The sequence below is a fragment of the Leptonychotes weddellii genome, chromosome 8, assembly GCF_054177405.1.
Source record: "Leptonychotes weddellii isolate Sample4059 chromosome 8, ASM5417740v2, whole genome shotgun sequence".
NCBI classification, from domain to species: domain Eukaryota; kingdom Metazoa; phylum Chordata; class Mammalia; order Carnivora; family Phocidae; genus Leptonychotes; species Leptonychotes weddellii.
Genome location: NC_138376.1, coordinates 84953407 through 84976465, shown reverse-complemented (window position 1 = coordinate 84976465; position 23059 = coordinate 84953407). Strand labels below are relative to the sequence as shown.

The 23059-nt window shown below is 43.9% G+C and overlaps 1 protein-coding gene and 1 long non-coding RNA gene across 8 annotated transcripts in view; both read left to right on the top strand.

The window, feature by feature from the left end:
- Window positions 1–23059, top strand: part of FYN (FYN proto-oncogene, Src family tyrosine kinase) — a 211075-nt gene that overhangs the window by 142827 nt on the left and 45189 nt on the right. For 4 of the 7 annotated variants that reach the window (XM_081828826.1, XM_081828830.1, XM_081828825.1 and 1 more), the window contains 2 exons: window positions 11323–11580; window positions 15123–15219. In XM_081828826.1, the coding sequence (XP_081684952.1) occupies window positions 11334–11580; window positions 15123–15219 (344 nt within the window). In that variant the 5' untranslated portion in view covers window positions 11323–11333. Of the gene's footprint in view, window positions 1–6852; window positions 6874–8885; window positions 8992–11322; window positions 11581–15122; window positions 15220–23059 lie in introns of those variants that run through there. The other 3 variants (XM_081828828.1, XM_081828824.1, XM_081828829.1) reach the window with 2 other exon arrangements.
- LOC145723080 (uncharacterized) lies at window positions 15226–21452 on the top strand. The gene is made up of 2 exons (XR_014147903.1): window positions 15226–16604; window positions 17040–21452. It is a non-coding gene; the product is annotated as an uncharacterized LOC145723080 (long non-coding RNA).

The window sequence follows — 23059 nt, the reverse complement described above, 5'->3', positions numbered from 1 at the left end:
GGCCTACTTTATCAGCATTCACACCAAAACAGCTGCCGAGAAGCTTTGAAATTCGAAACCACTGCAAGGGATGCAGAAGTGAAGGCCCAGAGTGTTGCTGATTCCTTGCAACTTGAGAAAGTGCCAACATAAAGATCCAGGGGAGGGGGGCCAGGGCTTCACGTCATTCTTCAAAGAAAAGACATCTGCTTCAGTGCCAAAAACACAATGCAAGTGGCTTCACAACCAAATTCTCAGGGCGCTCTGACTCCAGATAAGTCATCAGCGGAAAGGGGGTCTCGTGGGGACACAAACACAAACATGAGCTCGAGGGCAAAAAGAAGAAAAGTAAAATTTCCTTATTCAAAGTCCATTCTGTTTCTTTAACTGATGAATTAAAGGGAAAAAGAATTCATTGTTTTCTGAAAGGAAGAGGCCACATTTGCAGAATCATCTGGCGAGGAACTTCCATAGAGACTAAAAAGATTGGCAGAGAGGGTTTTTGTTTGGCCTTGGAGAGAGAACCTCCTTAGCGTTCATTCTCCACACTGGCGGGAGAGGGCATTGATGATGCCTGTTCACACAGCTGCTTTGTGCTAATGTGCTTTCTCGTGGCTCCACCAGGTGACACCCCGACCCTTGGGCCCTTGGCCAGTTCAGCCCAGAAAGCCAGTCTCTACCACTGTGGCCCAGATGTGACACTGACTCTCTCGTTTCCTTTTGCCAGTTCATGAAAGGAAGCCTACATGTTTATTTTTGTTTTCCTCTGGTTGTTTTTATATAACAGGGCCAAGGAGAGTAGAAAGATGTTTGGCCAAATATCAACATCAGGAAGAAGCATCTTTGTTGAATCTTTTGTTTCTGAAAAATTTTAGGTTGCATAAACCAGTGTTAGTTACTATTCTGTGCCCTGCTTGGAATGCGCCAGATTCTAAGGACTGGGGAATTCTAGTCAGAGTAAGAAGTCACACCATCAAAATGCCAGGCTGAATGTCCCAGCAGGAAAGGGTGAGGGCAACAAGAGGAAAAGTGAGAGAAAAGTATAGAATTTTTCTGCCTGGTGCCCTGAGCAAGTCCCCTTGTCTCCACCAACAGTGAGCATCCAAAGAACAAAGTGTTTCACTTCATTCTGCCCACCTCCCTAGAGCCATGCCAGTGTGTGGTCTTCAGGCCCTCGCTCACAGAGAGGTCTTGCAGATACCTTAAAATCCAGAACTCCTCGGTTATATTCCAACATTGACTTGTTCAGAGTACTGTCATTCTGACTTTATTGGGTTTCCCCAGGTACCTAGGAGCTTGGGCCCTGAAGGTTCTCAAGAACCCACTAATCCAGCCACCCGACTTCTGGTTCTGATATCCCACATTTTGCCACTTGCCACCTACATGGTCCTCTGAGTTGTTTATGTGTTATGGCTTTGCTTAATCTGTGCCCTTAATTAGATTTTCGTGGCTGCCCATCTGGGTGATTCACCACCCCTCCCAGCACTGCTCCCTCACTGCCCACTTCCCAGCACAGATGTTATAAAGACTCACTCAGAAACCTGTCTGTCCTAAGGGGCGCCTGGGTGGCTTGGTCAGTGGCTCAAGCAGCCAACTCTTGATTTCAGCTCAGGTCATGATCTCAGGGTCCTGGGATCAGGCCTAGCATCAGGCTCCACACAGTGGGGAGTCTGCTTGAGAATTCTCTCCCTCTTTCTCTCTCTCTCTCTCTCTCTCTCTCAAATAAATAAATTAATTAAAAAGAAAAGGAAATCTCTCTGTCCTTCAGTACCTTTCACCTTTCAAACCTTCCAGGAGGAGAGGTTGCTTCTTAACAGGCTTTAGAATCAGTCACTCTCTCTCCCTCTCTTAATTTTTAGAATCAGTTGCCACTCAATAAACAGTCTCTGTGCCCCTCAAAAAAAAAAAAAGAAAAAAGAAAAAAAATTTTTTAGAATCAGTTACTCTCTTTCCTTCTCTTAATTTTTCAGTTCACAAAGCATACTTCATCAATGTATGGTTATATACTTATATACAAATTAAATCAGTAACAGATAAAATTAAAGGGATCTTTCCTGTTTAAAAAATTATTTATTCTCATAAAAATTGTGCTTTCTCAGTATAGATAATCTGAGGGGAAAAAACAGAAGAAAGAACAGTCACCCATAGTGTTATTCCCCCACACGCCACCAGCAAGCATCTTGGTATCTTTCCTTCCAAACAATTTTTTAGGCATTTGTCATATAGTCACAATCATGTGATCCTTCTTAGTGTAATATGAGCATTTTTCTGTATTGCTGATTATTTTCTGTAACCGGAAGTTTTAATTTCTGTTTTACTTTACATGAACGGCATGTCTTATTATATACTTAGCCATCATCTTCTTGTTAAACAATTAGCAAGTTTTGTGACTTTCAAATTATAAATAACATGTCATAGGACCTCTTCATGTGTCATTTTTCAAAAAGTGTCTCTTTAGCACAGATTCACAAAGAACAGGCCCATTTTTAAGGTTGTTTATATATATATAATATTGTCAAATTGGTTTATGAAACGGTTATACACTAATTCCTGGTCTTCTATCAGCAATATATGAGAACAGGCATTTCGGGGGACCTCCGTCACTATTGGGCAGACTTCCTTTTGAAATTTTGTTAATTGAGAGGTGAAAGTCTCTCATTAATCAACATTGTGTTTCTTTGATTACTACTGAAGGTAACATTTTCCCATAAGTTTCACAAGTACTTTCTCCTTTCTTTGAACTGCCAATTAACATGCTTTCCCATTTACCTAATCTTAGGGGGTTTTTTATCTATATAAATTCCTTACATATTAAAATATGAACCCAAGAGAATTGAAAGCATATGTCCACACAAAAACTTATGCATGAATGTTCATAGCCTCATTTTTCATACAGCCAGGAAATGACAACAATCCAAATGTCGATCAACTGATGATTGGTAAACAAGTGGTGTATCCATACAACAGAATATTTTCAGCCATAAAAAGGAATGAAGTACTGATTCATGCTACAAAATGAATGAACCTTGCAAACCGTGTGCCAAGAGAAAGAAGCCAGTCACAGAAGGCTACATATTATATGATTGCGTTCATATGAAATGTCCAAATAGGCAAATCCATAAAGACGTAAAACTCCTGGTTGTCAGGTGTAAGTCTGAGAAGGGAATGAGAAGTAACTCCTGAATGAGTACAGGTTCCTTTTGGGGGTAATGAAAATGTCCTAGGATTAGATAGTGACAGTGGTTTCCTTTGTATATTAAATATACATATCACATATGTAATGTATTTGTATATGTAATATGTGTATATAAAATATAAAACCACTGAACTGTAAACTTTAAGAGGGTGAATTTTATGGTATGTGAATTATATATCAATAAAAATAAAAATTTAAGCTAGTAACCACTAAGGAACCTTTTTTCCCTCCCAAAAGGGGTGGGAGAAGGCCTGAAAAACTTTATAATCTGTGCTCTAATTCTTTCTGAACCCTTTGGCATAGACAGTTAAAACATATCCTTATTTTTTATCACCATTTCCCCCTAGTCTTAACCGTGAGATCCGAAGTGAAGTGAATGTAAGACGAAAATGTTCTTCGCTCCTTTTGGAGCCTTTCCATGGTTTGGTGTTAAAACCTCATTTGGCCATTTGGGTTTGGGAATGGTTCCAGCTCTTTGTTGACTGCAGTGTTAAATCTCACCATCGGGGTCTAATGCTTCCATTTCTTTCTTTATTAAGTACGTTTGACTCTCCGGGCATCAGGGAATGGAAGGTTTTAGAGAAGGGAAAGGAGAACATGCTGCAGGGAGTGAGCCACTGCTTCTCGGCATGGGGGGTGATTTGAACAAGACAAACCAGGGTGGTAGCCAAAAAATCTAGGTGCCAGGAATGTGGTTCTTTTCTTAAAGTGATGTGACATTTGTGAGAGTGATTTACATGAGTTCGGGTCCTTTGCTGTGCGGTACAGAACAAGATTCATTGTCCTCACCCTCCAGAGGACCTTGCAGAGTCATGCACAAATGATCATCCAACACCACCTCTTGTTATTTCCAAAGCAAAGCTTTGATTTGATTTTTAAATAGGCTCTGTTCTCCCACTCTTGCACGTGACTGGTGTCTGCACTGTACGTGTTCCTGGGTCTACATCAGTCTTTTCACCTCAAAGATGTGACATTTTATTGCTTGGGTAGGGGGAGGGTGTTGTCCCTCATGGGACTCCACCAAGAGTAGAAATCTGTTATTTTGTGCTTGGAGAAAGCATTGCTTGTGTTCTGTTTATACAGTAAATATGTTCCAGAAAGTTTTGCCTGTATAGCAAATCATGTTTTAAATGCAGTCCGCAAGCTCACTTATACCAAGGAAACCAGTGCTCACTCCTTTGTGGTATATATAAACACTCACCACAGGCGCCTGGTGGCTCTGTTGTTGGGCATCTGCCTTTGGCTCAGGTCGGTGTCCCGGGGCCCTGGGATTGAGCCCCGCATCGGGCTCCCTGCTCAGCGGGGAGCCTGCTATTCCTTTACCCTCACCCCACTTGTGCTCTCTCTCTCTCCCCCCCCACATAGGTAAAATAAATAAATAAATAAACACCACACCTAGGAAATATCAGGAAACTAAGGGGAGCTTCAGTGTCGTTGGTTCAAACGCTCATTAAGACCCTACACCACATGAAGGAAGCCGGTGACTCACCACGCCTCGCATGGTCCCAGCACCCTTACAGAGCCCACGGTCTTGGGGCAGGGTGTGAATGTGGGGGAGTGAGGCCCAGTCCCTGATGTCAGGGCCCCCATTAGTCATGCACAGGAAGCTGGGCTCTGGGGCACTAGGGAGCCATCCCCACAGGCCCCTCTGACCACACACCCGCATGCTTACGTGGACTGGCCAGGAGTCCGTGGGGCAGGAAGCAACTCTGGTCTACAGGCTCCATGTGCCAGCCATGGAATCAGTCTGTCTGGCTTCACCACCCCTGACGGAACTATGGACAAAGTCTCAAACCTCTCTGCTCCTCTGTTGTCAAATGAGGGGAAAGCATAATACTTCTGTCTGAGGACTGTTATGAGAATTGAGTGAGATAGGATGTTCCAGTACATAGCACGGTGCCCGGCTTGCAGTGAGCCCTCATTTGATATTGGTCATCACTACCAAGATTGGAGCCTTCACCTCAGTGGTGCCCATTCCACCGAAATAGGTATTCGTTTTCTCTTGCTGTGTAACCAGTTACTACAAACGTAGCAGCTTAAACAGCCCCCGTTTATTAGCACACAGTTCTGAGCATCTGGGCATGGTGTGGCTGAGCTCTCTGCTCCCAGGGCTGCATTGGCCAACAGCATTCTCATCTGAAGCCTTGACGAGGAAAGAATACATTTCCAGGTTCTTGGCCCACTTTAGTTCCTTGTAGTTATAGGACTGAGGTCCCCATTTCTTTGCTTTCTGCCATCTGGGGGCTGTGCTCAGTTCCTAAAGGCCACATAGCCCCCTCTATCTGCCAAGCCAGCAGTGGAGAACATCCCCACCCCCCTCCACCAGAATGCCTCTTACACTTGGTATCTACTTCTCCAGAGAGAGCCCAGTCCCTTTCAAGGGCTCACTTGGTGAGGTCAAGTCCACCTGGGATAATTTCTCTTTGTTAAAGTCAACCATGCCAAATAAAATAGCCTAATCAAGGGAGTGATTATCCCATCAGTCACAAGTCCTAGGGATGATACGGGGTTTGTCACACCAAGGGCAGGAATCTGGGGCATACCTTGGAGTTCTGCCTACCACACCACCTTTTCAGCAAGGCACAGATTTTCACTCCTTCCTTCCATTTGGCAGCAAAGAAGCAGAGTCCTCTGTATTCTTTTTTTTAGCCGTCTGGGACTACTGGCTGGACCCCATACCAATACTGTGGTTCAGGCCTCGAGTATTTATATGCCCAACATCCCATCCCAGCTGTGGCAGGGACTTTGGGGAGTGTCTGCACTTCCAAGACGGTCCAACGTGGTCCTGCTTTCTCTCCAGCCTCCCCAGTCAGCACTGGCCCTTCTGTCCTGGTGTCCCCAGAAGACAGCACCACCCCTACTCTCTTGTGGGTGGTGTCCTACAAAGAGGAAAGTCCCATCATAAAGGATTGAAAGTGCTGGGAAATTTGGGTGACAGGTTCTGTGTCCCAACAGCCATTGCTACCAACGTGGCACTCATCTGTCTCTGAACGTCTGGCTTCCAGCACTTCTGTGGTGAAAACTAAAGCAAGCCTTTCCTACACTTTCAAGGGATTTGTTTTCTCTATGGAGAATGTAGCTAGATACCTCCGGTTGATTCTTGTGGGTGTTTCCAATCTGACAAGGACCAAGAACCCCCTGCCATGGCTTTTCTCCCCAGAAGTCAAGTCATTTCTGATGTATTTCTGCACATCTCACCCTCTTGCCTCATGGTGTTACTGTTGCCCAGAAAAGGGTGGTTGCTCATTAAACCACCAGTTCTTGCCATGTTCCCAGAGAAGTGTATGAGACTGTGCAGTCGATCTACAATTCAGCTTTAAATTCTTTTTCAACTGTCCCCATCTCAGTTGCTTGTGTTTGGTTTCTAGGTTCCCTTCCTTGTTCCTTTACTTTTATTATGATTTTCACCCAGGTAAAGTGGAGACCAGCTAAAGGGATGGTGAATGGTACCAGCAGGAAACATGCCACATCAGAGTGCAGGCCAGTGTGGCTCGACCTGTCACTCTTCCAAGTCTGCGCTGTCAGCAGCAAGGATGGGAACTTAGGCCTCAGGGCCCTCACTTCTCCACACCCACCTAGGTTGGTTTCTGAGACAGAAGTGCTCACACTGCTGAAATTAAAATTATTTGTTGTCACTTTCACCTGCCTTCCTCCGGCCATCCCTCCTCCGCCTCCAAGTTTATGTGTCTCGAGAGAAGGTAATTTGCTTTTGCAGAAGACTGCCAATGGCCTTTCCCCCTTTTTGGTACCTAGCTCTCTGAAATCTTCTCTGAAGTCCTGCAGCATTATAACCTGAGCGTACGGGTGTTGCTTTACTGAGTGGCGTGCAAGGAAGCGTGAGCTTATCTGTGTTTGATGTGCACCTAGCAGCCGGACCGTGGTCTGGGGCGTCGATGGAGGGAATGTATGTTCAGCCAGACTCATTCTGGATCAAAGCAGCCTAGGCGCAGAATCGGGGATAGCGTCCATCTTTTATGTCGGTTTCAGTCGATCACTCGAGGGCTTATGTGAAGAAGGATTCTGAGGCCACATGTGGCCAGCACCAGACGGTGCGGGTGTGGCAGTCCTCGGGTTCTCTCTTTGACAACTCTTCCCTGAGTTGCTTAATGCTGTTGGCACACATAAGATCCACAGGACTAAGGAAATTTTATGTAAATCAGGTTTTCCTTGCGTAATAGAAAGAGAGCCCTTTGGTTTTGCCAAAGGACTGAAGAATAGGGGGGCTTCGTGGCTATAATCCAGACACCTCGACCACAGTCACAGGATCTTATTGGTCAAAGTGCTTGTCCATCAGTTTCTCTAGGCACAACAACATGCAGAGAAGGATGGCCATGAGTTCCTGGTGTAGGATTTATTCTTCAGAGTAATTCCAAGGTCCCACTTTTGGAACAGCATTATTCCTTGTTTCCCAGTGCCCCACAGATCTCGGGCAAGTATATTAGTACATTATATGTTCATAATGGACCTACAGCATTGGCCATAAACGCCACACCACAGAACCATATGTAATAAAGGATGTTTTTATTTTAACTCAAATGTTCAGAAGTTTGTCTCATGGCAAGGAGTCTGAAGTCATGTTCGGTACAGCTCACAGAGCGGCTTCTGACTCTTCCGTCAGGAAATGGTTAGTCTGACCGCCCCAAGTGGGAGGAAGAAGACCACAAGTTCTTACACAAATATTTTCATTGTGATTAACTTTTAATGTCTTGAGCCTGCATTGACTGATTTATTTTGGTCTCTTTATGTTTGTCAGCAAAGGGAAGAGAGTAAGCAAGACCTGTGCAGAAACATTTCTTACTCTAAACTGCAAATGTATGAAGTGGTAACAGAGCTGTCCCTTCTACAAAAGAAAACTGTTTTCTCCAAAATGATTTTGACTGAGTTTTGGGTTTTTGCATTGTAATCATTTAACAAATATTTATTGAGCTCCTAGAGTGTATAGCACTGTTCTAGACCCTCAGGATGGGATAATAAAACAAAACCAAAAAATAAGCTGCCATCAAGGAGATTACTGTTTGTTTCCTTTCATTATTTCATAGGTCTATATATGGTGTTAGTTGTTTATTCCAGTGGTAATGCTTTTTCTTGGTGGATTGTGAAAGATGAGTTTTTTCTTAGTTTGGTTAGATATAAAGTCCTGTTTTCAGTGGGGTTCTGATGTGTCATTTCTGTTTTCTTTTGTTGCAGTTGAAAGAGTAGTTTGTAATGAGAGTTCTCATTGGTTTAGATTCTTTTCTCTATCACAAGGAACAATCTTCTAGGGAAGAATCAGCATTTCATACCAATTTTTAAAATTGTGCCCTTCTACCTAGCCTGCCTGTTCTCCTAAGAAGGGCATTGTGAATTGCATGTTGATCACACATATAAGGGAAACAGCTGTTATATACTGTTTCGAAGATATGGATATAAATTCTTTCTCCTCCATAAATCAGGATTTCTCAACCTTGAAGCTACTAACATTTGGGGCCGATTAATTCTTTGCTGCTGGAGGCTGTCCTACATTGTAGAATGTTTAGCAGCATCCTTGGCCTCTACCGACTAGGTACCAGTAGTACCTCTTATCCCTGAGTTGTAGCAACCAAAAGTATCTCCAGACATTGCCTATTATGTCCCTTGGTGGGGGTGAGAGGAATAAAGTCAACCCCAGCTGAGAATCGCTGATGTAAATGATGTGATACTGTGACTCAGGTCTCACATCTTCTAATTACAGTAGATCAGTGAAATGCCTGAAAAAAGTGCCTGGGACAAGAACTGTCTTCTGTCTGGCCTTTGTGGGAGCTCAAATCAACTTTCTGCCATGAAGGAGTTAATATAAAGTAAGCAAGATATTTATCAATTCTATGAAGCAATACCAACAAGAAATGATGAAATTCCTTCAATAAATCATGCCTTGGACATAGTTTGCATTTCCTATTGGAAATTTTTTAAACTGACATTCATCTAACATAAGTTAGAGAGCATGTTGGACCCAGTATACTGTAAGTTAATCTCGAATGATTTACGCTTAAATGTGTTCCAGATTGGGTGATCTCAGCTCAAGCAGTAGGTGGCTCATTTCCCGATATTTCCATTCTCAGGAACTGACAGTGAATTCCATAAGTATTTATTGAAATGTGTAATGTAAGAGGACGTTTGAGCAGTCTGATGCTGCTTTCATGTCCCTTTTCCCCAGAAAAGCAGTGCTCAGAGCAGTGCCCCCCGCCAAGAGTCTCTGTATCTGATGTGGCATTCCCCACTTTGGATTGCAAGATACTAAGAAAAACTAGTTCTTTCTTTCTTCTTCACTACTGCAAGTCCCTTCCATTCCTGTACCAGCTTTGCCCTCTCCGGTGAACACATGTAATTACACATGGTGTCATGTGTTTCTTATTTGATCCTTTGGTTCCATATGGGCCACTCTTCAGAGTTTTGGAAGGGGCATCCATTGCATGTTCTACCTACCCCCATCAACCTGACGGAGTATTATAGTCCAAAGTACGATCATTTAGACGAATTAACCTTGTATTTCTGAATCCTCTTTCTTTTTCACACATACCAATAGATTAAAAAATGCAGGGTCAACTGCAAATGTAAGTCGCTGAGAGAAGGGATGGTCTTGGATGCAGAGAGAAAGGGTGAAAGAGAAACAGACTGGGCTAGAGAATCTTCACTCATTTGATTGCTGTTTATCGAGCACCTGCTGTGTGTGCCAGGCATTGGCATTATAGCTCTGACAAAAGTGGACAGGGCCCTGTTTTCCTGGAACCCGCAGTCCACTGGGCAATGAGATAAGTGGACAAGCCATGTTTTAATATGGCACAATAGGTGCCATGATGGGAGAAATCAGGATGCCATGGGAGCACTTAGAAGGAGCATCCCCCCAGCCTTGGAAGGCGGGTACGGGGATCAGAGAAGGCTTTGCAGAGGAAGCAGTGTCTTACCTGGAACACGAAGAATATGTTGCACATCAGGAAAAAATGTTCAAGGCCACATTCCAAGGCCTAAAGCAAAGCAGAAAAAAATTGAACCTTGAAGTAACTGAGAAGTTCGGCATGTTTGGATAGTAGAGTGTGAGACAGGGAGAGTGAGAAGTAAAAAGGAAGCAAATAAGGTTGCTTCTCAGGATTCTGACTTGAGCAAGTCAGTCATTGATGGTGGCATTTCTACGATAAGCACAGGAGAAGTAGGTTGGAGGAGGGTGGGGTGACAATGACCTGAGTTTTTAGTCCACCACTAACTCTAGAACATGAGATTGATTTTTTTTTAATATTTTTGAAAGATGTCAAAAGCTAATGGAAATTTGGAAAGTTAATTAGCAGCTGAAAATGATTTTGTTACTGTAGGCTATCATGACATCCTGCAAATATACCCAGACCTCTTAGTTTCTACCAATTTTATTTTATTTTTTAATTTTTTTTAGAGGCGGGGAGAGGCAGAAGGAGAGGGAGAGAGAGAATCTTAAGCAGGCTCCACGCCCAGCGCAGCGTGGGGCTCGATCTCTCGACCCTGAGATCACTACCTCAGCCAAAAGCAAGAGTCAGACGCTTAACAAACTGAGCCACCCAGGCGCCCCTAATTTTATTTTTCATCCAGCAATGATTTCTTAATTTTGATACTTATCGTCATCTTACTGCTTAAAATTTACCAGGTGTGTGCCTGAAGAATGGGTACCCGTGAGAAAAGAAGTATGGTGAGCTGTTCAGGAGCTGTCTTCTGGCTTTTCCAGCATTCCTCCACCCTCTTGCTTAGATTTTTTTTTTTTTTTTTTTTGCCATAATGGAGGTTTTTGGTCTCATATTGCATGGACTCACTTCCTAGAGCATACATTATTGTTTTAGATGACTAAAGAAAAGCATAATAAGTAGTCTTGGGCTATCTTTAAGGAGGTGTGTAATGTTCGAGGATTTTAAGGGGTGCAGGCCTCATGTGAGGACCTTGCTGCCTGGCGACCATACGCTGTGTGGCTCCTGTCACCCAGAGCACATGGGGAATGAATGTGATTGTCAAGTTTAGGGCCGTGAGATCGCTTCTAACCATCAGCCCTAGCCACTGCTTTTCCTCCTTCCCTTTTAGGCCTGAAATAGCCAAGGGCGAGCCTTATAAATGACCCAGCAACCCAGCAGCTAAGGAGCATGCAAGTTCACGTGCCTCCCTTTTGTTTTCGGCAGGAATTTAGATAATGGGCTGTGTGCAATGTAAGGATAAAGAAGCAACAAAACTGACGGAGGAGAGGGACGGCAGCCTGACCCAGAGCTCCGGGTACCGCTATGGCACAGACCCCACCCCGCAGCACTACCCCAGCTTCGGCGTGACCTCCATCCCCAACTACAACAACTTCCACGCAGCGGGGGGCCAAGGACTCACCGTCTTTGGGGGTGTGAACTCTTCATCTCATACCGGGACCTTGCGTACCAGGGGAGGAACGGGTAAGAATTAGGCTGTTCTTTATTCTTTTGTCAATTGAACATTTGTGTTCCAGTCGGCTCCCTTTGACTAAGGATTTAACATTACATTTTTCATCATCAGTCTCCATCTACCCACTGCCAGATGAAGGGCTATTAAAACAAACAGGGCTTGATGGACAAATGAAATGCTGGCTACAGTGGGGCGAGGTGGCCCCAGGTAGCTGCTCTGGGAGGACTCTGCATGGGTTAGGAGATAACAGCTTCTACTAAGGTACTCGAGGCCAATCAGTGGTCTCAACCTTGGCTGGCTGACTCAGAATAACTAGCAGCGTTTTCAAAATGCTGAGTCCCATCCCACATCTTTCGAATCAGAAGCTCCGGGACTGGATCTGAGAATGTATGTTTTGAGTCCTCTGGATAGCAGTGCACTTTCCTCCCATCCCCCAGTTAAGAGCCACTTTGCAGGGGGTAGCACCTTCTCCCTCATCTTCCTAATTGTCAGCCTGCCTGTCACCTCCCAGCCAGTGGGGATGTTTGGCAGCATTTGTTTTGGCCACTGATCTTCATTAATTCTCTTTCTGATCTTCCCATCATCTTCCATATGACAGAGTTTATCAACCGTCAAGTGTATCGTTTATCTCTTGTATTTCAAAATCAAATGTTATGTATCCTTAAGGAATCCTTCTCTTTTTCTTTTAAGTTTCCTTCTCTTTCCCACCACGAGGCTCTGTTTTACTGCCATGTACATTTGCTGACTTAGCTAATACTTTGTAAAATATCTGGCATACATTCTCAGACATATGTTTTGCAAAATATTTAAAAGTTATCTCATACATCCTTAGCCTTCCAGATCATCTCCCAGCATGTGAATCATGGTAACTAGATACTTGACATTATTTGTTCCAAAACTGTTTTGTTTATTAGAAAAGTTTAAAGAAATATACATCAACCATTGTGCTCTTGGCTCATCTGGGAGCAGAAGTCTTATATAAGGACTCACTGTGCCTTTTTATCTGGGGAGTTGGCACTACTGAGACATTAGCAGGGTTTTTTTCCCTTTGCATGCAACATGGCAGTGTGGTTATATCCAGGGGACCTGACCCAGAGCTTTGGGCATTGTATCATTGTGTTGTAGTGGATCCAACTTTCTCTTTAAAGTAGGCCTCGCATGAGCTAATGAATGTTAGTATACTTACTAATCTTTCCTACCTTCCTGGAAGGCACCTGGGATGGAGGGAAGAAGGAAAGAGGCATTCTATGGAAGTCTGTCTCTGAGGATGCAGAAGGGGAAAAAAAGAGCCAAAAATGCACCAGCACACATTTCCTGTGCCTGCTGAGTTCTTTGCCAACCAGACTGAATTCTGCTGATGCAGACATTGACCTTGTTCATTCACTCATGAATGCTGGATACGAATCCCTGTGTCTGCAGGTATCATTCATAAAGTCACCAGAAGGGAATAGTTGCCTTGAACATGGGAGTCTCTACTGTAGTCAGGGACAATCTTTTTTTTTTTACATTTTTTAAATTTTATTATGTTATGTTAATCACCATACATTATGTCATTAGTTTTGATGTAGTGTTCCATGATTCATTGTCAGGGACAATCTTAGTATAAGAGGCTACCTGGTCCCTTTTAAAATTTGGAAGTTAAAATCTAGTACTCCCAAATGTTGGCAGATTTCTCTGCCTTGTATTATTTGGCTTTGTTATATGTGCATATCTGTCTCTCCACCACTGCTTTTAGTGCTTTAAGGCCAAGAACAGTGTCTGTGTGCCCTGTGACCTCCTTTGACTCTCCTCTCCGTCCTTAAAAGATAAAAACCCCAGTGAGAACTTGCCAGCCGATGCAGGGTGAGAGTGGGAGATTGGAAGTGTCCATCCTCGTGTTCCTTGTCTTCCACACAATGGAGCTTGGGTTTGTTTTCAAATTATGTAACAAAAGGAATCTGTTAATAGAGTGTTCAGTGAGAATAAGCATGACCTTACAGGCTTCCACTTTTTTGTTTTAAGCCAGTCTCTTTTCCAATCTTTCAAAGAAATTTAAAGTTGCCAAATGAGCCCTGCTGCTTTGCATGGTCAGACCGTCAGAATGCCAGTCCTCCTACAGGAAGCCCCACTTGGGATCGGGTGGCAAAACAAGCCCCACCTCCTTCTCTGGTTTGCGAATAGCCCCACAGGCACATCTGCTCCCTTGGAAGTACGTACACAGCAAAATGGCAGTTTGCTAAAGAGTGGAATCCATGTTGTGTGTTCTTTAGGCCACAGCAGGCACTTTGAAGTGTGCGGAGATCAAAATGAGGAGCCAGAGAGCAGAGAAATGGAATGTATTAGTTAATAATTGCTGCATAACATATTACCACGAACTTAGCAGCTTTAAAAAAATACATATTTAGGATCTCACAGTTCCTGGGGGTCAGAAAACCAGGAATGACTTTACTGGATCCCCATTTCAGAGCCTCTCACTGGCTGCAATCAAGGTGTGTTGGCTGGCCTGTAGTCACTACCTCACAGCCCAACTGAGAAGGATCTGCTACCAAGCTCGTGTGGTGCTGGCAGGACTCAGTTCCTCATTGGCTGTTGGCCAGAGGCCACCCTCAGTTCTTTGTCATGTATGTCTTTCCAACATGGCAGCTTGCTTCATCAAAGTGTTCAGGCCAAAGTGGCAGTACAGAGCGTCTGCAGGGAAGACAGAAGTTGCAATCTTTTGAAGACTAATCATTTATGGGACATCCCATCACCTTTGCCATGTCCTGTTGGTTAGAAGCAAGTCACTAGGCTCACCCACACTCGGGGGAGGGGGATTACACAAGAGCATGAATACCAGGAGGTGGGACTCATAGAGGACTACCTTAGAATTCTACCCACTACATGAAGGAGGTCCTAAGCCAAATGGGATGCAGGAGATTTTCTGTTGTCGATAGCAGACTTGTGCAGAGCAGGAAGGGCCTCTCTGGGGAGTCCACCAGATGAGAAAATGTAGGGTGGTTATGAGGAGGAGTAAGGACTACAAATCAGTGCAAGGATAGGCAAATTTGTGGTAGGAGAGACGGAGTCCCCAGAGCAATTGCAGATGCCAAAAGCAAGACATCCTCTAACTGGGGTGAGCATTTATGGAGAGGGTCTTCTCAGTCCCAGGCTGCAGAAGGAGTTTCCTGTTACATTCTCCATTACTGTGATCTCTTTTACCCTGGACCTAACGTGGGCTCTTGAGAGGAAGGGAATTTGTATCTTTAACTGCTGCAGGCCTCACAGCTCTGAACTGTAGCACCACTGCTGCCCCTCGGTTGTGGACATAATGCTAACGCCTGCCTCTTCCCGAGGACTCAGAGAGAAGTGCACCTCCAGCTCTAGGCTTCAGTCAGACCAAATAATGCTTCCCCTACAAAGACCAAGGCATAACTTCAGCCCTGCAGCCCTGGTTGCACACATTAACTACATCACCACCACACCATATTATGGTTAGATGTAGATTTTGAGAATGAGATTTTAGTGAAGAGCTCATTTCTTGGAATTAATTTCCCCTTGTGTAATAATCTCTCCCCTTCTGATTTTGTTTTGTCAGGAGTAACCCTGTTTGTAGCCCTTTATGATTATGAAGCACGGACAGAAGATGACCTGAGTTTTCACAAAGGAGAGAAATTCCAAATATTGAACAGCTCGTAAGTTCGGGGAGGGACAGGGAAGTATGCATATCCTTCAGATTGGGAAAGGATACTTGTGTTACCAGTCTGTGCCTTTTTAGTCTCTGAAGTGCTAAGAGAACACTTGGTAAATTCATTAATGTGTAGCAGTTGAACTTGAGAAATGAGGAGTTGATGAGCCAGTGCAGTATTTTCTGGCACTGGTGTCCAAGGAGCTTTTGGGGGGCCAGCATAGTAGCAGAGTTGATGCTTTCGGTTTACAGGTTGGAAAAGTTCCCGTATTGCCCCCTGTAGATCTGCATTTTCAGATGACTGGCACAAAGCTTGGCTATCCACATTACCCTCTCTCTGCCTTGAGATGGGTTTTTTTGTTTTGTTGCGTTTCGCAAGTTGCACTAGCTGAGCCCTTATTGACAGCTGGCAACAAGTTCCTTCTGTTTTCAAAACTGCTAAATATTCTGATTGGTGAAGCCTGTGGAGGCGTTTCCCCAGACTGAAAATCCGCGAGTGACTGAAATCTTTGTGAGATGGAAGGAGAAGGAACTTCGCCCACTTGTGAATGACTACAATGCGTGCATTTTAGATGTGACCAGTAGGAACAACAGTTAAATAGGCAGTGGGGAAGTTTCAAGGGTCAGAATCACTCATTGTAAGGGTAGAATCAAATTCTACATTTAATACCTATAAGAAGAGTAAATAGAGGTATATATGGCATTATGTGTAGGCGTATTTCCCTGTAGTTTTTAAATATTGCCTCTATTAGGTTAAGGCAGTGTGCCTGCCCAAAAACTTCTGGCTTCAAAGAAAATGGTGGTGGGGGCTCCCGGCTGGCGCAGTCAGTAGAGCATACGTCTCTTAATCCTGAGGCTGTGAGTTCGAGCCCCACATTGAGTGTAGAGTTTACTTTAAAAAAAAAAGGGAGGGGACGCCTGGGTGGCTCTGTCAGTTAAGCATCCGACTCTTGATTTTGGCTCAGGTCATGATCTCAGGGTTGTAAGATGGAGCCCATGCGGGGCTCTGTGCTGGGCACGGAGCCTGGTTAAGATTCTCTCTCTCCCTCTGCCCTCCTCCCCCACCCAAAAAAGAAAAAAAAAATGGTGATGTCCCCATCAGCAAGTCAGGCCTTCTCCTCCGTCCTCAAGTTTTCCTTGTGAGTGCTCTGCAGGGACCAGGGAGGAATGCCACCCCAAGGCTGAGGGCCCACCAGGAAGTTCTCCTATGCTGCTGGCCCCACTTGCTCTGTACTCCATTCCCTGAGCAAACTGTGAGGGCAGAAGAACCAGTCAACGCCTGGCACTTGAGCTTTCCCCAAGAGCTCCAGCAAGAGGAGAGGCAAGCGAGGGGAGCTAGAGGCGCCCCAGAGCATCCCCTTCCTAGGAAAGAGAAGTGGTCATTGTTTTTTTGTTTTTTTTTTTTCTGGCACTTTAAGTTTTATTTAAATTCCAGTTAGTTAACATACAGTGTAATATTAGTTTCAGGTGTTTTTCTATATTTCAATGACCATGGCTAGTACAAATTTTCAAATGGACTATGACTATTTTTTCCAATAAATATCTCTGAAACACGCTAAGTGCAGACAAAATATAAAAAGCAAAGTAAAATCTACCTTTACCAGAAAATAATGATTATTCTTTGTGGACTATTTCCTTTCCAGTTATCTAGTTCCTAGATAAAGAATCACTCTGTGTATAATATGATACTATTGTGCATCTCCTCTGAGGTCAGATATTTGTTTTCACTACAATGAAATTAAATGTAGAGAGATTTCCATGTATTGACAAATGTGTAAGAAAACGTCCTTCCTTCTTCCCTGTACTAGAAGTGGTCATTGTTAACAGGGAACTCCCTCAGGCCTGAAAACTGCCTCCTTAGAAAGCCCACCCCTTCCCTGGGACACCCCCAACTCTCAGAATACACCACCTTTCAAGGACAAGAGCTAGATTCCTCCCACAAGAGGCCAGTCACTCTTCTGGATCTCAGAGAACTGTGCCTACATAGTAGCCACGGGGTTGTTGGGGTTTTTTAAATTATTATTGTCATCATTAATGGGTATGGGTGGGGTTTTTTTAACTATTTAAATACATGCAGAAAACCACACGTATCAGAATGCGCGTGGTGGTGGTCGCACAACAATGTGAATGTGCTTAGTGCTGCCCATTACACTTAAAAATGGTTGAAATGGTAAATTTTGCTATGCATGTTTTACCACAATGTTTTGGAAGTGTACAGTTTGCTGTATTTGCACAAACTGAACATGTCTGTGCAACCAGCCCCCAGATCAAGAAGAACGTGGCCTGCCCCCTCAAGGCCCCTCACAGCCACAGAGATTTTTTTTAAGTAGTAAACAGCTGCCATTTATTGAAGGCTCCTGTGTGCCAGCCACGTACTAAGTTGCAAGTGTTCTTATTTATTCTTCATGGCATTTGTCTGCCATGTGCCTCACTGTCATCGTTTGACATATGAGGAGCCAGAGGCTCAAGTTAGGTAGCTGCCCAGGTGCACAGAGGAGCTAGCAGGCGGCAGAGCCAAGGGTGAGGTGTGGGGATGGCATCCTGAGTACTGTGTCGGGTTTGGTCTCGGAAAGGCCCAGAGGGGACTGAACCTTGCAAGATACATGAAAGTTTGGAAGGTTGGCTGGGAGGTGGGGGAGAGGGGAATTTGGCTTTGATCTCTTCTGATTTATGATTGCTTATTGTTATTTTGATTCTCTGATGAATGCTTCTCCTCAGAGTCTACTTACTTTGAATTAGGAAATACCCTCCACTTCCCCTCCCCATTCTTTGTAATATTCTCTCAGTCCCAAAATCGGTTAGAACTTTTAACCAGCTTCTGAAAGGTGAGAACTAAGGAGTAGTAGGAAGTACCACACAACTGTTCCTCTGCGGGTTTTGTCCATACTGCAGGGGGATCTACACATCGGATCCTAGGCAACTTGGAAAGCCAGTCCTTGCCAAAGTCAAATTCCTGACTTCTTCCTTTGTTAATCTGAATAGGTTCTACGATGGCAATTAATTGAAATTTTGGAGAAACATTCCAGGAAGATCCAGTCTATCTCAGTCGGTATTTTATGATTTGCATGCATGGCCTCTAGTGTTTACAGGCTTTGAGCCTCTGGCCTTGTTCTCTTAGAAGAAAATATTACAAAGGTTTTTTTCCCTTATTTAATGTTCTTCCTTCTTGCCAGTGGAATTCCTCATCCTACATGCCATTTAAATGCCCTTTTCCAAGGTTATGGGGGGAAAAAATAAGGTTTTTACAACAAATACAGTATCTTGAAGTAAGGGGTAATAACAGGGAAGAGGAAATCATGAAGGACAAACAAAGCAGTAATAGAGAACCAGATGGCCTGCGGCTCCTTCCCCTCCCCCAGCCCCTCCCAGCCCCAGGCACTCCTCCGCTGGGTGGGGGGAGGGGATGGCGCTCTGCTCTCCCTGGGGCAGCTACCGCACCACCTAGTGCATGTGTCCTCCCACCCCGTACCCCGTCCAGAGGCAGAAACCGGAGGCGGCAGGGCTGGCCTTTGTGTGGTACATGCATGTGCTTGTGCCCAGAGCCAGTGGGCACTGCTGCCCAGCATAGGCTAAGGGTTCTTCACGGACCTGTTACAAGTGCTCAGTGCAGTGCATTTGGACATTATGAAACTTGAACCCATTTTACAAACTATGGAAATTTATCTGTTTTATTCCCTATTTTCACATTACACGTGAAATGTGAAATTTCACGTGAAATGTGAAATCCTTAGTGATTTACCACCTAAAAACACTGACTCTTTAAAATATAATAAACATGTTACACAGAGTAGAATAGTGCCTACAGTAGTGACTCCTTTAAAGTTCTTTTCATCTTGATAAGGAGAAATCCTGGGTTAGACTCCCATCTACGCATATGATAAAATTGTTATGGATATGCTCTCTGACAGTAAGATGGCACTAACCAAATTGAGAAAGAATATAGTATTTATAATAAAAATGCTCCACAGCTCAATGGATCAGGCTGACTTCTATGTGCAAATGCCACTTCCTGGCTGGATCAGGGGCCAACAAACCCAATGAGCAATTTTGGGGATTGAGAACAGGCTCTTTTAATACGTATTTAAATTAGAGGAATAGGGGAAGCTCTTATAAAAACTTAAAAGTTATTCTAAACCAGAGCCTTAAATCATATATTTGAGTCAAAGCAAGATAACAGTTAAAGAAAATCTCACCAACACTGAATTAATGAAATATCTGAACTGTAAGAACAGGTTTTTTTAAAGTGCAGTTTTAATAATGTTAATTACTCACAATAATTTAAGAAGTAAAAAGTAGCATAGTAAAGATTTGTAAAGAGTATTATTTGTGGGTGTATTGGACTTCTAATGTATTAAAAAGATGATTTATTCATTTGCTCAAAAGATTTTTTTGATAGATGTTTTGAGTCGGTACCAGCCTCTCTGGGCCCAACCTGTGAGGCTTACTACATAATACATTGTTTCCTTGTCACCTCATATCGCCTTTGATGGAAAAAGTGACCCTGGATGGCCTCAAAAAAGAAAAGGATTTTATCTTTCTCATAGTAACTAAAAACCCTTGTGAGATTAATGGAGTCACTTAAGAGAAAATCATGAATTCCTGATAAATGACTTTAGAATGAGCTGATAGTTGGATTCTAATCTGTGCTAAACTATTTAGGTGCCAACATCAAAATGAGATATTAATACTGGATTTGAAATGGAAATTGTTGTTGACCCTTGAACAATGGACAGGTTAGGGACACCAGCTCCCCGCCACTGCATATAACCTTGACTCCCCAAAAACTTCTAATAGCCTACTGTTGACTGGAAGCCTTACCAATAATGTAAACAGTCAACACATATTTTGTGTATGTATTATATATACTGTGTTCTTAGAATAAAGTGAGCTAGAAAAAAGAAAATGTTATTAAGAAAATCCTAAGGAAGAGAGTACGTTTACTGTACTGTTTTTATTGGCAAAGATCTGCATGTAAGTGGACCCATGCAGTTCAAACCCATGTTGTTCAAGGGTCAACCATACTTGATTAATCCCAGATCATCTGATGGGGCATCTGGGTGGCTCAGTCATTAAGCTTCTGCCTTTTGCTCAGGTCATGATCCCAGGGTCCTGGGATCGAGCCCCACATCGGGCTCCCTACTCTGTGGGAAGCCTGCTTCTCCCTCTCCCATTCCCCCTGCTTGTGTTCCCTCTCTGGCTGTCTCTCTATCAAATAAATAAAATCTTAAAAAAAAAAAAAAAAATCCCAGATCATCTGAATAAGACTGGGCTTGTCCCAGCCCCAGCAAAATATATTGGCTTCCTGCCTCAGGTGACATTTCCACGTCCCCCTGCATTGATACTAGACGGTCTTCTTAATTTAAATCAGTTAGAACTAACATGATGAAGGTTGCAATTAAAGATAAGCTTCTGCTGAAAGCTCTTAATTTTTTACTATTTTGGAGCATTTCCTGGGTGTGGGGTTTAGGAGGTGGATGGAGTAAGGGAAAGAGAAAGGAAAAGGTGGGGAGATGATGGGTATTGTTAATTTTTTTATGATGAAATGTCTCCATCTGGTGGAATTTCAGAGCAGTAAACACTGCTATCTTAAAAGCCTCCAAAGCCATTTCTTAGCATGTGTTCAAAAAAACTTAACTTCCACATGTGTTCCTAGATGATATAGTTAACAACTGCATGTATTTCTTTTAGAGGACATGGAAATTAAACCAATACAAACTGTTCAAAGGTTAACAATTTTAATTTTATGAGTTGAGGCCAAAAGGCAGAGGAATCCAGTAGGGGAGCAGCACAGAGTAGATTCCACACAATCAGTAAAGACCCAGCTCTTAAGTCGAGTGATGGGTTCACAGGTGTTCGTATACACATATATTCTCTGGCATGTATCAGTCATTGCCTAAGACAAATCTGGACATAAGCTAAATATAAGGTTTATTAACAAAGGACTTTCTGGGTATGAAAAGTTATCTCCCTGTTTTGGTTGATTTATCTGTTTAAATTTTTGTAATAGAGTGAAAAAAGAAAGACTGAAAAATGAATTAAAACATAAGTTTTTAGAGGCACCTGGGTGGTGTAGTTGTTTAAGTGTCTAGTTCTTGGTTTCGGCTCAGGTCCCGATCTCAGGGTCGTGGGATGGAGCCCTGCATCGCAGAGCCTGCTTAAGTTTCTCTCTCTCCCTCTCCCTCTGCCCCTCCCCGCCTCTAAAATAAATAAATAAATCTTTAAAAAAAAAAAAAGACATAAGTTTTTAAAAGCCTTTGCCGGCACGCCGTTTCCTTGTGGGCTATTTTGTGTCCCCTGTGCCGTCAAGCACTGCCCCACAGCCACACCCAGAGTGTGGGCGGGCTTGTCACCATTTGCCTGTTGTTTTATTAAATTTTATCTAGAATTGTTGCTCATCGGTCAGCTTGCTCAGAGAGTCAGTCTTTGGAGAATGGGGCTCTCAGTAAGGCTTGTGTTAATACAGAGGCTGGTTATTCTCTACCTAATCCCAACAGCCTGAGGAAGATCTTGACCGAGGCCAAAAGCCAACACGTTTTCTTCCCTGGCTGAGGGTTCTGACACAGAGCCCAGCCACAAAATGATTTAAAAAAAAAAAAAGGCTAGGGGTTTTTCTTGCTGCCTCTAAGGACCAGAAAATGGACGGAGAGAAGGCGCTGGGCCCCTGCTGAAGAGCAGTCTGACAGGTCTTGGTATGCTCAGGAGCAGTGACCTCGCCTCTTCCCCTGCCCTCGCACCCCTGGCCTCGGGCTGGTGCGGGGTTCTGTGGACTCGCGGGTGGCAAGGCTGCAGCCCACATATGTGTGTGGGGAGAGTCACACACTCCGTCCCTGCTCTCTGTCACACGTCCACTGCCCTGAGCCTAACACATGAACTCTAACCATTGAACTGACCTGTTTGTTCTAAGCTACAAGTGGTGGTACGAGGCCCCCTTTCACGTCCTTCTGCCCAGGGCTCTGAGAGCCTGCCCCGCTCTCCCGACTGAGACAGGCTATCACCTGGAACACTGGGTCTTACGGAGTGGTGAGACTCAGAGCCTCAGCGCCGGGCCGGTTTTTGTCCCCACCCCCACCCCCCACCTGTACACACACAGCTACACCCCCCCTTCCTCTCCTGCCCGCCAGGCTCAGGTCAGTGCTGTCAGTAGTTGATGAAATAACCTCAGGTTGAAAACTTCTGAACAAGGCTTAACCTATCGCCCTTATCATGCTACCCACTGTCTTGAAAGCAAGTAAGGCAGGTATTAGGAGTAGGCTTTCATTCCTTCCTGGGCCTCCTAGCAGGCTTCCTTTCTCAGATGATTGCAGATGATCTGTTTCTCTTTTCTTTTCTGATACATCTGTTAATGGCTAACAAAAAACACTAGAACCAGCAAACAGTTTGCATCTCTCCAGCAATACCGGAGGATGCTGCTTACCTCAGGATGTGAGCCGAAGTAGAGACTTAGCTAAATTAGTAGTGTTAATGCATGCTTTGTTTTTCTTCTAGCTTTTTTTTTTTTTTAAAGATTTTATTTATTTACTTGAGAGAGAGAGACACAGCGAGAGAGGGAACACAAGCAGGGGGAGCGAGAGAGGGAGAAGCAGGCTTCCCACAGAGCAGGGAGCCTGATGCGGGGCTCGATCCCAGGACCCTGGGATCATGACCTGAGCCGAAGGCAGACGCTTAACGACTGAGCCACCCAGGTGCCCCTTTCTTCTAGCTTTGCTGAGATATAACTGACACATAACATTGTGTAGGTTGTGATAGGTTGTGTACGATGTGATGGGTTGACACACGTATATATTGTGAATGTTTACCACAATAACACATCCTTCACCTCACATAACTACCATTTTGTTTTTGTGGTT